The sequence below is a fragment of the Pararge aegeria genome, chromosome 16, assembly GCF_905163445.1.
Source record: "Pararge aegeria chromosome 16, ilParAegt1.1, whole genome shotgun sequence".
NCBI lineage: Eukaryota > Metazoa > Arthropoda > Insecta > Lepidoptera > Nymphalidae > Pararge > Pararge aegeria.
In genome coordinates this window covers 6,600,871-6,617,572 of record NC_053195.1, presented here as the reverse complement: position 1 = coordinate 6,617,572, position 16,702 = coordinate 6,600,871, and the positions used below count along the sequence as shown (strand labels likewise).

The 16,702-nt window shown below is 37.3% G+C and overlaps 1 protein-coding gene across 1 annotated transcript in view; it reads left to right on the top strand.

Annotated features, from left to right (window-relative positions):
- The first annotated feature begins 9,960 nt into the window (after positions 1 to 9,960).
- The window catches only part of LOC120630324 (ATP-binding cassette sub-family G member 1), a 96,342-nt gene continuing 89,600 nt past the window's right edge, over positions 9,961 to 16,702 (top strand). Inside the window, exons 1-2 of the mRNA XM_039899516.1 lie at positions 9,961 to 10,098; positions 13,483 to 13,700. Of these exons, the coding sequence (XP_039755450.1) occupies positions 13,561 to 13,700 (140 nt within the window). The 5' untranslated portion in view covers positions 9,961 to 10,098; positions 13,483 to 13,560. The remainder of the gene's footprint in view (positions 10,099 to 13,482; positions 13,701 to 16,702) is intronic.

The window sequence follows — 16,702 nt, the reverse complement described above, 5'->3', positions numbered from 1 at the left end:
GATTCCTTTAGTCTTGGTTTTGAATCATTTCAAACAATCTGATATACCAGGACCGATGACAATACACTAATTTGAAAACATTATTACATTTTTCAATTTGAAAAATAATATTTAGCCGATTTCTTTAATATTAAATTTTTTTATGGTGAATGGGGAACTGATTAATGTTACTCTAAAAAATAATAGTTTACGAAAAATTAAAATTCGCGCTTTTAAAAATAAACTAAAAGGTAGAAATTATTTTAGTTTTCTATTTATGTTTTTTAGTTTTTTTGAACCATTAATTTTTTAAAGACAAGATTTTTTTTTTAAATTTTATTCTCCGCTTTCATCTCTCGCAAGATAGGATTACTATAATAGTAAGGATGCTGCTGCTGAGTTTCTTGCCTGTGTCTTCTCGGTAGAATCTGCCTTCCTGCCGGTGGGAGAGTCACTACAAACAGACAAACTTGAAGTTTTAAAAGTGCTTAGAACTTTAATAAAAAGATATATTTAGAACTTTAATAAAACGATATATTTAAATTTATAGTTGTTTCATTTTAGAGTTCCGTAACCAAAATGGCAATTGCGATTTTAGTCAGCTTAGTCAGTGGTCCCTATTAGGAAAGTTATACTAAATAGGATTTGTCTTGGACTATTCTTCTTTGTACTGAGACTTGGAATGGTTATAGATTACGCTTGTTCTCCTCATACGAAAAAAAACCATTCTCAATAATGGTCAAAAAATTTTTTAAATAGATTTAGCAGAATAAATGGACTTTCCTAATTTATTTTTATGTATTCCATCAGACGGCTTGTTACCTCGGAATACTTTTTGAGCCATGCAAAGGTACAACCGAGTACAGACTTCTTTTGGTTAGTATTTTAAGGTCGACGAAAACGGTTCCTTTTAGAGATACAATATATAATATTATCATCATCATTAAAAATTCATTATCGACACTACATGGCACGTGTCTTCTCTCAGAATGAGAATCCTTTAGGCCGCAGTCCACCAAGCTGGACCATTACTCCCCCCGATGTCGTCGAGCCCTGGGGCTCTTCTCATGACGAGCTTTCGCGCTCGCCCCACTCGGTGACGCCGTAGCAACCCCTCAGGTTGTTATCGGAAAGTGTCCATCTGAAAATCGCTGGACAAGTGTGGAGTGATAGACTTCACAACATTATGACTCTCAGCTATGCACCGTGACAATATCGTGTCACGGTGAAGGAAAACATTATGAGTCACACAAGTGACATTTTAATTGCTTACATTAAAAACGCACATAACTCCGAAATGTTACAGTTCTTTTCCGGGAATCCAACATTATGGGTCACACAAGTGACATTTTAATTGCTTACATTAAAAACACACATAACTCGAAAAATTACAGTTCTTTTCAGTTCTTTCGGAAATCGATCTTGTTTCCCACGAAATTGAGGCCGATATCCAGTAACCACTGAGCTATCACCACCTATAATATAATAGTTCCTATATTTATCAAATAGTATGGATTCTCGTACCTTAAGAAACAAGCACCTAGCACATACCTGTTAGGTCCTACACCTGTTGTAAACAGATATAGCTTCGATGTGTTACTAATTGTTTACGAAGCCAGTTATTAATAATTATGTTAACATTATGCACTAGAGTGTAAATAAAATACCTCGTTAAAATAAAAAGTTGCATGTTTTAAAGTGAAACAATAATGAATATGTATCCAAGGTTGCTGAATGTTTATCTTTTTATGACTTGACATATTATTATGCCATACACATATAAACAATTACGATATGTAAGGTAACAGAGCCATGAGCGCTGTGGTCTTGTGGCTGGGGTCTTGTAGCTGGGTCTTGTGGCTGGGGTCTTGTGGCTGGGGTCTTGTAGCTCTGGTCTTGTGGTTTTGGCCCTCGGCGGGAATTTGGGAATTTATAGTTTCTGAATTTTCCCTGTTCCGGTCTAGTGCTCCCACTTGACCGGATCAGTGAAAAATCTAAAATTAAACAATAAAAACAACAGCCATTTGAATAATCCTACCGACAAACACCTGTCGCCAAGCGATTTAGCGTTGCCTCATAGAAACCGTAGGGGTACGCGTTTGACATAACTTCCATGCTCCATATACATATAAACACCCAGACACTGAAAACCATTCATTCTCATCACACATACATTTTCTAAAGTCAAAGTCTCCACCTCAAAAGCCACCTCAAAGTGCCACCTATGGGCAAATAGGTGGCACTTTTGATGCGTACATGAGAATTATACGGTAGTGAGACGATGGCGATAACCATTTTCGTAAACTTAAAACTAAAGCTACGAGGGTTCCAAACGCGTCTAAGAAGAAGCCCACAACAAACTTAGCCTGGTTAATAGTAGTAGTAATTCCAGTAGTTTCGAACCCACGGCTTTGGACTCAGAAAGCAGGGTAGCTGCCCACTGCGCCAATTGATTGTCAAATTAATGATGATAATAACATTTTCCAAGTAACATCATGCCTTTTTTTTTTGTCGTGGTGGAAAAGCTTTATGGCTACCTCTGTCCTTTATCTAACATCATGCCTAACACCGTCAAACTGAGGGTACAGTAGGGTTAGCCACGAGAAAGTTATGTCTACCCATTATCCCGTCAATCGCTATAGATTATTTCGTGGCACGCATGCTAGCCGTACAAAACCAGTAAATCGACGCCCATGAGTCTCTTGGTTCAGCGATACACAGCATCTAAAGCGGTCAAATGGTACTTAGAAGGTTCTAGGTGCTGAACTTTATTGCGTTTATACATAGTGGAAGTGGTGTAACTCCTTCACGCCGCGCCGGAAGGTTTTGGAGGGTATTATAATATTTCCGCGTCTTGTTTCCGCCAATCGCCACCTCCAAATACACTGCATATAATATAACGGAGTACCTATTTATCTCGTGCTGGCAGCTTCTCCATATTAAGAATGAAAAGGAGTTTAGATAGCACAAATTTTAATAATTTTTTCCCATTAGAAAGCTATGTCATCAAGAAGTAACATATACTGGATATATTTCACAGTACCTAATAATAAGATTTAGCCTTTAATACTCAAAAGAAAAAGGGCTACTTTAAACATAGTATTAGAACAAAATTAGTGTTTAGTAGATATAATTCAAAAAGAAAGGAAAATCCCCCGGAAGTTTATTTACACTATTATTACAATTACGCATTTTATTTCAAAACCACTTTAAAGGTCGTAATTTATAGGCATACACCCGCGGAATTAAAGGAAAACCGAAAGTAAAAGGATCAATCATTTTGAACCAAATAGAGAATTATCTTCTATTTGGTTTTGGTTTTACGCTATGGAATTTCTTTGGAGTCGAATAAACATGGAATTACTTCCTTGGAGTATTTTTTTTGCGGTGCATGTTATAAAACTAAGTGAAATTCAAGGCTTCCGCATACAACTTTGCTTCGCTACCCATAGCGTCGCATTTGGAAAATCCTCTTATCGACACATTGGTTGGTTCGGGCAACAGATAAGTATATACTATACTACATATATATACTATACTATATATATAAAAGAAAGTTGTTTTAGTTACACCATTTATAACTCAAAAACGACTGGACCAATTTTTATGATATTAATAAGTGTGATAGGTAAATTTATTTATTAATTTTATATTTTGTTAAACGGCAGGGCCACTTACACTAACTTGATAGAACTAGGTACATAATTTATGGATAACTTTAAGACAAATGAAGGAAAGAGGACATTAAACATTATAAAAGACTTGATAGTTTACTGCCATGCTTAGTGCAACAGTGTTGCAGAAAGGGACCACGAATATTTTGTTATATTATCTTAATATATTATTATATACATAGAATGCCGACTGTGCAATTAAATGTTGATGAGAATACACTGTTAAGGTCTGTCGGAGGAAAAAAAGGAAGGAACAGAAACAGATATTTTATATGGAGCCGGCTTCAGAAGCAGTTCCTGAAACAGGTTTTACCGATTCGGTTTCGGTCGACTAAATTGATTTAGCAACGATTTATCAACCACTCATTAACCGGTTAATTGAAATCGTTTCCTGATACTGACTATAAATTATAATATTTTTAGGAACCTTTTGTACGTCGATTGATGCTGTGGGTGGAAGCTTAAAGAAGGTGTCTTGGTAAAAAGTATAGTTAACTGTCTGATATAATATACCTACGAATACTTGAACGCGACTTCTTTGAACTTCTATTAACAGTGAGTTTGTTTGTTTGCCCTTCCTTCACGCAGTATCTAAATCAACAGGATTTTTCGCATAGAGTTAGATGAAATGTAAATGGGAAAGTGTGCGTGTGCGGTGTGTTATGGGTACTAAGTTGACTGATGAATATTTTTATGAATAATATACATAAATACCAATACTATACAGATAAACACCCTCTGAAAAAACTGTTCATCAAACAAATATTTTCTCAGAAAGCAGGGTCGCCGCCCACTGCGCCAATCGGGCATCAGTATTTACGGGCTATTAGTTGGGGGAAAGGAAGGTCACCAAAGGTAATGCCACTTTACATCTACATCTTTCAGGTTGGCGTAGTACCTACCTACTTTCTAATCACTGCGATAGAAGCAGGCTAACCTGTTAGAGATATGACAGTTATATTAAACTCAACTGTCAACTGCTTATAACCTACAAAATATTGCTTTTCCCGAAGCCTAACCGGGTCGTTAATGCTTGAGGAGTTCTTTCGGCACTACACCATCAGCTCCTTTAATGTGACGAGCATAAATTGCTTACTCTTTTTTACTGTTCAGGTCTGGTGGCCATACGTGGTCCATCAGTCACTTGACCAAATGGTGCTTTTCGATAGCAAATGCTGAAGTAACGGCCGCTCTCCAAGCGCCCAAGCTATTTGAACTAACGAACTGTATGTACAAAACTGGTTTGTTTTGAATTTTTAAATCAATTCCGGATCACATAATATTGGATTTATAGTGAAAAATTGAGAAAAATATTTCTTAAGTACTGACGCAATTTAATGTACTTCCTACTAAAACAAAACCACTTCCTGATACATTTCATGAACGAACTTAAAAGTAGACGTGCCTTGCCTTTTTGGTCGAGTGTTTGGCATATTTGACTTCAGATCACGACTTCTTGGGTTCGCTTCCCAGGCAGCATAGGATGCAGGAAATTAGTGGCGGCTATCTCACCTCATTACACCGTTGAACGAAACGAGTTCAAGCAAGCTGAACTTAGTTTATACTAGGTTCGGACTTCGGGGTTGCAGATTGGACATTTGAACGGATGGCAAAAAGCGAGCGGCGAATTAGCACCAGCTGTCGAAACATGTTTTGATCAGAAGTGTCTGAATAAGTTATGGCTAATAACGCATTGGAGCAACGATAGGTATCTTCATCTTCCACTTAGCTCATATAACATATTGCAGGGCTAGGTATAGAAATAAAAATATCCCCTGGCAAGATATACGTGATGAATATAAAATTGGCTTAGTTTTGAGTCCAAGCTCTATATTCCTGTTTATTAGTGGAGTTATTTGCCCAGCTGGTTCACCCTTATTAAGGTCCCACCTCAATAAGGGTGATAGTAAGTGGAAAACAATCGCGATAAGCGATATTGCTGCCTATTGTACCTTTTCAGTATAAACACTTCTCGTTACTTAAGGTACGTATGGTCAGTGGCGTGCATATAGCTTTTGACCAGGGTATGCATAAAGCAGGAAGATGGCATAATATGGAAAAATCCTAATACTACACGACTTATATGAGAAAAATTGGGTAGGCAATGCTTTTGCGCATGTATAAAGTGCACGAAACTGCGTATGGTGTACAATATACTGTATTTACGAGTACGTTCACTTCATCGCCTATAAACGGTACTACACACAGTGCATGTAAGGAATACGTTCTACAAAGCGCCGTTTTGTGCCAATAAACCTAAAGCGTATGTTTTAAGCCTCACGTACCTGTATTTACACCGGTACCGGTGGACATACAGGTACACACAATGCGATTTGGCGGCAGAAATAAGTCTGGCGGTATTATTTCCCTGGATAAGCTCTTTCATAAAGAGCTCAACTATACTACTAAGACAATGTACAGTACGTATGTATGTACGTGTGTACAATGTAATGTACAGTGTGTAAGTATGTGATGTACTAAGACAACGGTACAGGGACCTAAAAACCAATAGTAGTTTTACTAAATAAGGGTTTTATAGCGATTCTTGTAGGCAATCTTAACTCGGTTGTTAATATTGTTGAAGTCATACGAGTACAAGGCACAGTTTTATGTCGAAACAAGGTTTTGTTTGTATTGCCTACTTCCACAGTGTTATGTCTAAGGCCCCTTGTTATGAGGCTGATATTGTAATCATCTTCACGCTGCAGATATCGGTGCAAGTTCTAAACCAGTACGCACACCTCTGAGCTAAACTAATTAGTCAGATCTCAATATATTGCTATACTTGATCTAAAACAAAGAACATAAATCTCTAAGCTAAACTAAATTGGCAAGTATAAAAATGGTGCTGTACTTTACATAACATCCTGTCGGATTACATACCAATATGTACAATATTGTAACGTTATATGATAATGTATTGTTATGATAAAAGTTAAAGTCCGCCGTGCCGCATTGGAGCAGCTTGGTGGGCATATGCTTAAAAACACTCTCTTCTATAGGCCTGTGCCCAATAGTGAGTAGAGTAATGATATTGTTCTTTAATAATGCAACATGCAACATGTTAACGAATATTTTAGGCTATCATCGATCCGTTATTTATCATAATCATATCAACACATTACCCTCCTCCCACAGTAAGAAGGGTTTAGGCCGTAGTCCACCACCCTGGCCACTTAATTTTAAAAGTTAGTGGTACGTGCCGGAGATCGGACTCGGTCCCCCGAAAGGAAATTCGAAGGCTTACCCACTAGGTGTAGTGTCACAGAGGAGAAACGGAACAGAGTCAAAGCTTCTAAGAAGAGAGCAAAATTTATACCTATTTTGGTCTGGTTGGCACAGTAGTTATTTGTTCAACAAGATGGCAAAGTTTATTTTTGTTGTGATTGCCTAGTTTAAATCCAGAGCTAGTGAAGGATTCGAGCTAGGAAGAATTAGGTAAATTAGAATCCTGAGTCTAGTAAGGCATTCCAAGGCAGAAGAAACAAAAAACTTTGCTATCGCGTGATACATACAACTTTTCACTTCTATTGCGAGAAAATTCATGATGTAAAAGAAATATTTAGAGAAAAAATTAAAGTATTTTAGCATTTAGGATAATTTTTTTATAAAATTAAATTTAAAAACTATTTAAATTATTATCATTAACATTAAATTAAAGAAAACACGACGCGGGACGTGTACTGCAGCCCCTGAGCTTGAGCTAGGGTTGCCAGACGGTCGGGAATTGGCGGGATGTCCTCCCGACTCCCGACAAAGCAAATAATCTCCCGAAAAACAAGTTCGATAATTTTAGGTTCACATTTTCGTCAAACGTAACTTGCAAACAAGACACAAAAAAAATGACAAATACTTATGGCAAGAACAAAAACAAGAAACATGCCCATTCGGTTCTTATTTTATGTGTCACAAATACCTAGTATGTTATTTTTTTCTTATATCTACAGTGCAATGCAAAAATATGTTTGTTTACTTAATATATTATGTATAATTAAAATTATTAACTTATTTTTTTTTGTTTCTCCCGACCAAAGCCCTTAAATCCCGAAAAATCGGTTATTGATCCTGATAACAGGAAGAATCGATCTGGCAACCCAGGCTTGAGCGCCTGTGCTGTGCGAGCCGATATAAACCGATTTCTCTCCTTACGCGACGTAGCGCCTGTGCTCACGCAAACACGCGCCTCAAGCTTTGCCTCTGTTTCATTTTTCCTCTGTGGTAGTGTAACTGTCAGTGTTATACCTAATAAAAAAAAAAGAAATACCTTTTATAAAGTAGGTAACCTACCCAGATGAATAATAGCAAAAAATGAATCATAACGGATATGTGCTTGCCTTACATGAAAAACTAAACACTCGTTTATGATAAGACTTTAATTTTTAATTTACTGTTAGACATTGATCGAAGTTAGAAGAGGTAGACCGTATGAATTTAATTTTCGACCCGTTTATTTATATATACCGGACGTCTAAAAGTTTCATTTCATCAAAAAAAAAATTAAAATATTAAGACCAGTTTGACAAGTAGCTATTTTCGAACAACCTAAAGTTACATACAGACTGCCTCAAAAACCGCAGGGGCCTTGAGAGTCTAATGAAAGACATTTTACAATACATCGATCTCCCCAGCGTAGTGGTGAGCGCTGTGTTCTACAAATTGTTGGTCCCGGGTTCCTTCCCCGGCAGAGGCAATTTGCGAATTCAGGTCTTTAACCGACGACGACGACCTGATGACGCAAAAATGGCGGGGTGCTACAAGTTTGACGTGTCTGTTTGTGTGTCGGTCTGTGGTAACGAATTTCCCAAACAGATGAACCGATTTTGGTTTTGTTTTTTTATTTCAAAGGTGAATTAGTCAGGACTGTTCTTAGGTTATAATCGACCGCCAGCCAAGATGGCTGCCGCCATAAAATGGCGGATTACATATTTTTTGACATCTCCATCACTTTGCGTGTCAATTAAAAGGGCTTGACTATTAGAATAATGTACGCTATATTGTACGTATTATGTGTACGTCGGGGGTTGAACTTTAACTTTCTCAAGGGTCAAGTTATTTAATGTTCCAGTACGAAACGGGTTATGTTTTTTTTTATTCCGCTAGAATTGATAACAACAACAGAGTGAGAGAGAAGTGTTATTGTGTAACCTAGTGGTAACTCTATCATGCAGATTAGATTTTTGTGGACTAAACAATTAGGTGTATGGAAGTTATAATAAACCCATATCCCCTTCGGCTTCCACGCAGTAAGTGTTTAATATAAATGGCTAGGTCGCTACAATCATAGACTTCATCAACATTTACCAATAGGTGAGATTGCAAAAACATTCAACTGTACTGTAGTAGAATAAAAATAAAAACATGCCTCTAATGGGTTTCCACGCGGCATGTGGAATCTACGGTGGAATTTTAAAATTTACGGCACTCAGCAGAAAGTTCCTCAAGACGAGAGACGAGAATTCCTACCTGCTTAATTTTAAGAAAACAAATAAAACCGACCAAACCCGCTCTACTAAAGGTGCAGTTACACGAGCAATTTACGGCCTCTAAGGCGCAGCAGTAAGCGTTATGTTTTTAAGTTTGAGGTACCTGGTTCGATACGTGCAAATACGTGGCAGTTTTGGAATTTACAATTTCTGAGCTTCCTCTTGTCTGGTCTGGTGGGAGGCTTCGGCCGTGGCTAATTACCACCCGCCCGACTAAGACATCCCGCTAAGCGGTTTAGCGATTTTTTATTCCACTACAATTGACTGCCCTTGACTTGTCGTGTCTTCTCTTGATTGAATCCCTAACAGGTTAGGCCACTACCATCTTAGACTGCATCATCACTTACCGCCAGGTGTGTTTGCAAGCAAGGTCTAACATTTATAGGAATCAAATAAAATTGAGTGTTAGTACACTGCTGAAGGTATTGGAGCATATCTGAATCAATTCCTAAAAATGTTTCAATATTGTTTCTGCAATTGCTGAAATTATACTTTATTGCTCAACCGCGCCAATAAGAATAACATACTGCGTATGTAGTGGGATATAGTTTAACTCATTTGTCTCATTACACCAGGGCTTGGTAAACGAAAAAACTACAAACAAGTTCCGGTCATTAACCCTGATATCGGAATCATTTCGGTTTCGGTTTCGTTTATTTAACCGGTTAAATTGCGAAACCGTTTAAAGTGGGTTTTAGATCAATTATTAACGGAAATTACCGAGACTATTTATCTCGTAAATTCATCTGCTTATGTAATGTGACTTGCTAAAGAAAAGTGAAATGCATAGTGTTCTGTTTACGTTTAGTCATCTTAGCGAACAGCGACGTGACGTGCCCGCATGCTGTCTAGTTAAGAGGGGTGGCAAAAATAAGACTACAAAGTTGAAAAGAAAAACAGAAGAGAAACAGTGAGAATATCTAAGAGAGTCTGCACGAAGAAAGGCTGCGCGGAGAATTCTTGTGAGCGTAGTTTTAATTTATTTAGTTAGTAGATACGCTCTGCTATCAGACAGAAGTCCGTAACCAGAAATTATGTCCGTAGAATTTAGCTCCCCCTGGAATTATATAGCAAATTTTTCGTTGCTCGTGTAACCGTCCCTTTATGTAATTATTTGTTGCACGTATGTAACTCATAATAATAATAATAATAATAATAAAATCATTTATTCACACGATTATTAAATTGTGACAGAAATCATAGCTTAGTACTATGTACGGTTGAATCACTGGTACCTAAACTGAGTAAAAACTCGTACTATAGATATCAGTGCACTCCCCTATATAATTTTTGATACAACAACATAAGACTACGACAAGTATATTTTATTTTGGATATAGATTTAACATGCAACATGCAAAAATATTAAAGAAAAATAAATAAAATGTTTATTTTTGGAGATTGGGTAATTAAATGGTGATTTAAATGTGTATGAGTGTGTGCATGAGTGTATGTGTGTGTGTGTGTGTGAACGTATGTGCGTGCGTGTTCGTGAGGCAAATAAAGTGTATGTGTGTGTGGGTGGATGTGTGTGATAAAGAGGCAACGTATCGTAAATGAGTCAGTTAAGTGGAAATTATGTTGCTTTGTTTCCTTTTTTCTATTGGGTAGGTAGGTTTATTATTTATCTCGTGGCATTCCTTTAGTAAGCTAGTTTGCATATCAAATAATTTGCATATAATAAACACTACGGTTGCAGATTCTTTTGTTTAAATTTGCATCATCTTTATACTCCTAGAAAAGTTACATTTCCTATTATTTTTTTATCGATAAACATAAATAAAACTTAACTGACTTTATACATATTTTCAATTTTAGAAAGGTAGATACTTTTTTAGCAAATAAAATATGCTGTATTATATTTCAGTAAAAAAAGAGATTTTAGCCAAATCGATTATATTAAATTTAGGTTAGATATTATTATTTAATTGTTAACGAGTACTTATACCTAGAACACACGATCCAGTTGGGGTAGTCCAATTTCGAGAAACTCGAATGGGAAACGTTCGGAAAACTTCGTGACATCTTTTCGTCCAAAATCCCTCAGTGCCTGAAAACCAAAGTCTTTGAATAGTGCGTGTTGTCAGTGATGACTTACGTGGACGGATGACGGATCTAAAACGTGGTCGCTAACTATGGGCCTCATAAGAAGACTAAGAGTCACTCAGAGCCCGATGGAAAGAACTATGTTAGGAGTATCTCTACGTGATCAAATCAGAAACGAGGAGATCCATAGAAGTACCAGAGCTACTGACATAGCTCAATGAGTCGCGAAGCTGAAGTGGCAATGGGCAGGGCACATAACTCGGAATACCGATGGACGTTGGGATCTCTCGGTGATGTAGTGGCAACTCCGCACCGGTGAAAGCAGCGTGGGTCGACCCCCAACTAGGTGGACAGACGACATCAACGAGTCGCAGGGTGCCGATGGAAACAAGCGGCCCGGAATCGTGGAATTTCGAACGCCCTACAAAAGACCTATGTCCAACAGTGGACTAACGTCCATCGGTTGAAGTGATGATGATGGAGATGATATTATTTTTAAATCGAGCTCTGTTGCCCTGTTTCCTATGGGGAAATTTTTATTACATTCCCTATAAGTTAGTCCTTGACCTAAATAATATCTGGTGGAAGTATGCAGTCTGAGATGATAGGGGCTAAACTGTTACGGGTATGGCAGTTATATGAATACACTACCGTAAATCTCTTGGAAGCAAGTCTTTGTCGAATGAGAGAATCAGAAATTATAAATTCCCAAATTGCCCCTGTCTCTAGTCGACTTCCCACGGTAGACACTACTAGTACAGTGTGTGTAAAGATTGTTAATCGCTTTCAATAAGCTACGACAAGCTTATTGCTTCTGTTAATGTTTCAGCTGGATTGTCACTGGTAACCACCGTAAGAGTTGTTATAGCGTAACCGGAGGTTGCGGGGAAGCACAAGCCCGTGTGGAGTTGACCCCGTTGCTAGTGAGGAGTCGCTCTTGGGACCTCGACCTTAGGGCACCTCCTGTGCTAGCTACCCATCACTATATGAGTCTCCCTACTGTCTGAGGAGCGTTGGAGCCCTGAAACTCGGTTGGGGCGGTTGGTAGACGTCCAGGAAGTATAAAACGGGTTCCCCGGGTCTAGTAAAGCCAACGAGAGGGACAAGCCGTGGTGGTTTTTAGTTTGGGTATACGAGTCTCCCATAATCTCTGTCCTGCCCAAAATGACAGAGGTAGCGATAACGCTTTTTCACCTAGATAAAAGAAAAAAAAGAAATGGTATCTATCTCCTATAAGGCACGGCGTAGGTTGATGTTGAATGTGTGGATTTTTGGACTTGGGATTATTCTGAACACCCTTGAGGTCATAAATCAAGACATCAAGATGACGTTAAAATTCCGGGATTATCTGCGATTTATGGTCTCGCGCAACACCTCATGTATCGTTTATTCCAATAAATTATTTCTAAACATCTCTGGTGCAGACGGTGAATACCTATAGACATTGGTGCGGATTCTATGTTATACGTAGAAAAGGATAGCACTTGGTACTATCAATTAAGTTTAGCTTCGAGTTTAATGTGCAACGGTGTAGGATGTGTAAAGTTTTTACAAACTAGCATTGAATATGTACGATTTAAAATCGAATAGGTTCGAAAAGATTTGATGTGATGTTGGTAACTACTCACTGACTGACTGCCTAACTGACTGGACTGTTAAAGGAAGGAAAGTGTCAAAACAGTCGATTCCTTGAACTGGAATAAAAATTATCACGAGGTCGTGCGTTCAGATACGGACAATGTTGAGTTTGATAGGGAGTGGAAGTGTCGGCACAATAATGAATGATGTCACCGTGATTATAACGAGAGTGACGTTTTGCGGTATATTCTGTTGTGGTAGTAATATTATGTACGTATAAAGGACCTAATTCGCTGTGGTATATATAGCCTACTTGCATGAAACACTTAATCAAAAAAATATTAAAAAGAAATTAAGAACCTTAGAAAGAGGAAGTCTTTACCTATTGCATATACAAAAAGAAAGAAACAACCAAAACTAAACAAACGATCTTAAACAACTTTATATTTGTGCAAAGGCGGCTTTATCGCTGGAAGTGATGTCTTCCGGACAACGTTTTGTTGAAGATATATTTAAAAAAAGTGATAGTGCAACAGGCAATTTAGACAATTATACAGATACATTACGTATACTTTACATACTAATATTACATATGATATAGTACCCCTTACCTAAGAACGTGAATATTTAATATTTAAATAACTCCTATGTCGATATAATAATATTCTGTTACGTAATTTGAGTGAAAATGTTTGACCGTTTACCTAATAAATTGTCAACAGGCTATAACAGCTGGACCCAATGGGAGGGTGTGCCCATAATCACCATGCTAGCGGCCAGCGGGTTGGTGATCGCAGTACATGGTAAAGAGGACTCTGCAGCCCGTTTTCCTTTACATTATCTCAATTGCCTCGTACGAAAACTGCAGGAAGAGGAGGGATGGACTACTGTATTTTGACATGCCGTCACCGTGTAGCTTACATACAGTAAAATTAATCAGGTAATAAATTTACCTACTATCGTTTTCGTACGCTTACATTTCAGTGTTGGATATTGGATTGCTTTACTCTTTCGATACGTTGCTTATCTTTATGTGTGATGAAATATAATGAGATAAAAAGGGGCTATAATTAGATTAAAAATAAATACGAAACCATTCTGTTTTAATATTGTAGAACTCTCAACTCATTACGGTCGATCGCAGTGAGCATCAACCTAGCTTTCTGCGTTCAATGATGTGGGTTCGATTCCCACAACTGGAAATGTTTGTGGAATGAACATAATTGTTTTTCAGTGTCTGGGTGTTTATCTGTTTATTGTTAGTATTTTTGTGTATTATATTCATAAAAATATTAATCAGTCATCTTAGTACCTATAACACAAGCGACGCTTACTTTGGGGATAGATGTCGATGTGTGTATTGTCGTAGTGGGTATATTTATTACTAGCGGACCCTCGCGACTTCGTCCGCGTATGAGTCAATCGAGAAGCTAGAATTGATGTGATGCTAACATCATAATCATCGTGGCTAGCTATGTACCCACTATTATTTTACAGGGTATACTGAGTTGTCATTATTTTAGTTGATACGTACATCCATACATCCACCCTCATGCTTGGTAGTACCCACAGTCAAATGAAAAAATAATTATTAAAATCGGTTCAAATTTAACGGAGCTATGAAGTAAAATTGATAACAATTTTCATCCCGTTTCCCGGAAGGAAAGTTAGTGTTTATCGGGATAAAGGTATCCCATATGTTGTCCCGGAATATCTGTTACCACTATACCTAATTTTATTTAAATCCGTTAATTTTTAAATATACATAAAAATGTAGTCATTGTCATTAATGTACATAAAAATGTAATCATTGTCATTAGTAGTCTATATGCTGGGCACGGTCCTGCTCTCTTAGAAACGGTTTCATAGAGTATAGACCCACCACGCTGCTCCAATGCGGTGCGGTGGTCTACCGACTACTATACACAGTAATAATAACCGGAACGTACTCTCTGAGGCACGGGAGTTGACACCGCCAATTTCCTAACTCCCTAACGAAACCCTTCGAGTGCAAGTTGAACTTACACTGAAAAGGTTTCGTGCCAAGGTGCAAAGGTGCCGAGAATATAATTTAGTTCAAGTTAGTCACGTTTCTTACCTCGTTTACAAATACGTAATTGTAACACTAAATAATGAACATCGCATGAAATAAAGATATTCTATACTACCTCTATTTCCAACTCATAAATAAGTAAATTATTGTTTAATCAAAGAATTAAAAAAATATGTACCAGTAGCCCTATTTCATTTATAGAATCTATTATTTTGAAGTCCGGTTGACATAAATTGAAACGAAATAGGTATTTAATGAGAGTAACTAAGTAATTAATTGTCAAAAATAACACAATAGTTCACTTACAATAACAAGTAACGATACAATCAATTATAAATATTTTTATTGTGGGAACATGAGTACATTTAGTAATACACTAAACAAATATATGGACGGTCTCTGCTACCTTATTTTGTAGGTAACCCTGTGCTATAGGCATCAGCAGTGGCGTGCATAAAGGATATGCACAGGGTATGCAGGTATTATGAAATGAAGAAAATCTCCAGTACAAATTATAAAAAACTTAAGGATAGGCATTTTAAGACTTATAAAAAGCCTGCCTTTAAGTAATTATAAGTCGTACTGGAGATTTTCTTTATATTATATCATCCGTATACCCTGTGCATACCCTCTATGCACTGGGCATCAGCTACCTCCTAAATTTTGATTAAGTACTTCAATAATTGATGCTAGATTAACTTATTAATCTAGAATGTCAAAAAACCTTTACGCGCGATTGATGTACCTAAAACTTTTATTATTATTTATTGATGAAAGAGTAAAATGTGCCTGGGACTTCGCCATTTCATTTCATATTCACTATTTAATTTTATATTGTATTTAAAATTATTATCACTTTCACATTTTATAAAAAAATTCATTTGTTAAATAGAATAGAGATTTTCAAAAAACTGCAATTTAAAATATTTTTTCTCAAACTGTCATATACTTACGACCAATCCGCAAAATAGCGGAAACTACACAGACGTGACGTAAGCGTTACTTCCGCCAGAAAAAAAATCTGAGTTACTCCCTAGTCTCGCCTAAAGAAGTTTTACTTCAATATGTACATATTTCACCAAAACAAAACCTAATCGCTTTAATAATAAACTATATCAATAAACAGTCAGTATAACGTTTTTTTAACGATTTAAGAAATTATGTTAACGATGTAAATGAAAACATACATAAACATACCTACTGGGTATGTAAAAAAACTTTTTCCGAGAAGTACCTTACTAGTATTATGTTCCAACGTACAAGTCTATTTCAATCATGTTTAATTGTTCCAAGTCATAGTATCAATGTCATCATTATCAACCAAGCAGGGCACGGATCTCCTCTCAAAATAGGTTCAGCCCGTTGTCCACCAAACCACCGTCCGCTGGCCAAGTGTCCACCAAACCACCGTCCGCTGGCCAAGAGCGGTTTGGTAGGATTCAAACGCTTTTGAGAACATGTCTCACTCTCAGGCGTATAGGCGTCCTCACGATGTTTCCTTCACCTTTAAAGCAAGTGCTTTTCAATTAAATTAATTAAAAGGCACATAACCGAAAACTATGAGGTGCGTGCCGGGGATTGAGCTCTTGAGATTAGATTTGAGATTGAGCTATTGAGAGGCTGAAACCTACATATATGTAAATTGTGGGTGAGAGCCTGGAGCGTTATCCACGCCAGTGTCTCGAAGTGTCTCGGATTGCACGCTCGTAATCTTTGTTTAATATAACTAACATTGGGAGCATCCAATGCTATGATATGCGTCCGTCCATTCGAGTGCGAGTTTATCGTAACTGGTACACTGTAATGTTGTAGTCAAATTATCGTCTATGTAATAAATATAAAGAAAATGCTCCTAGCGAATCCATGTAAACTAAAAAATACTAGTAGTA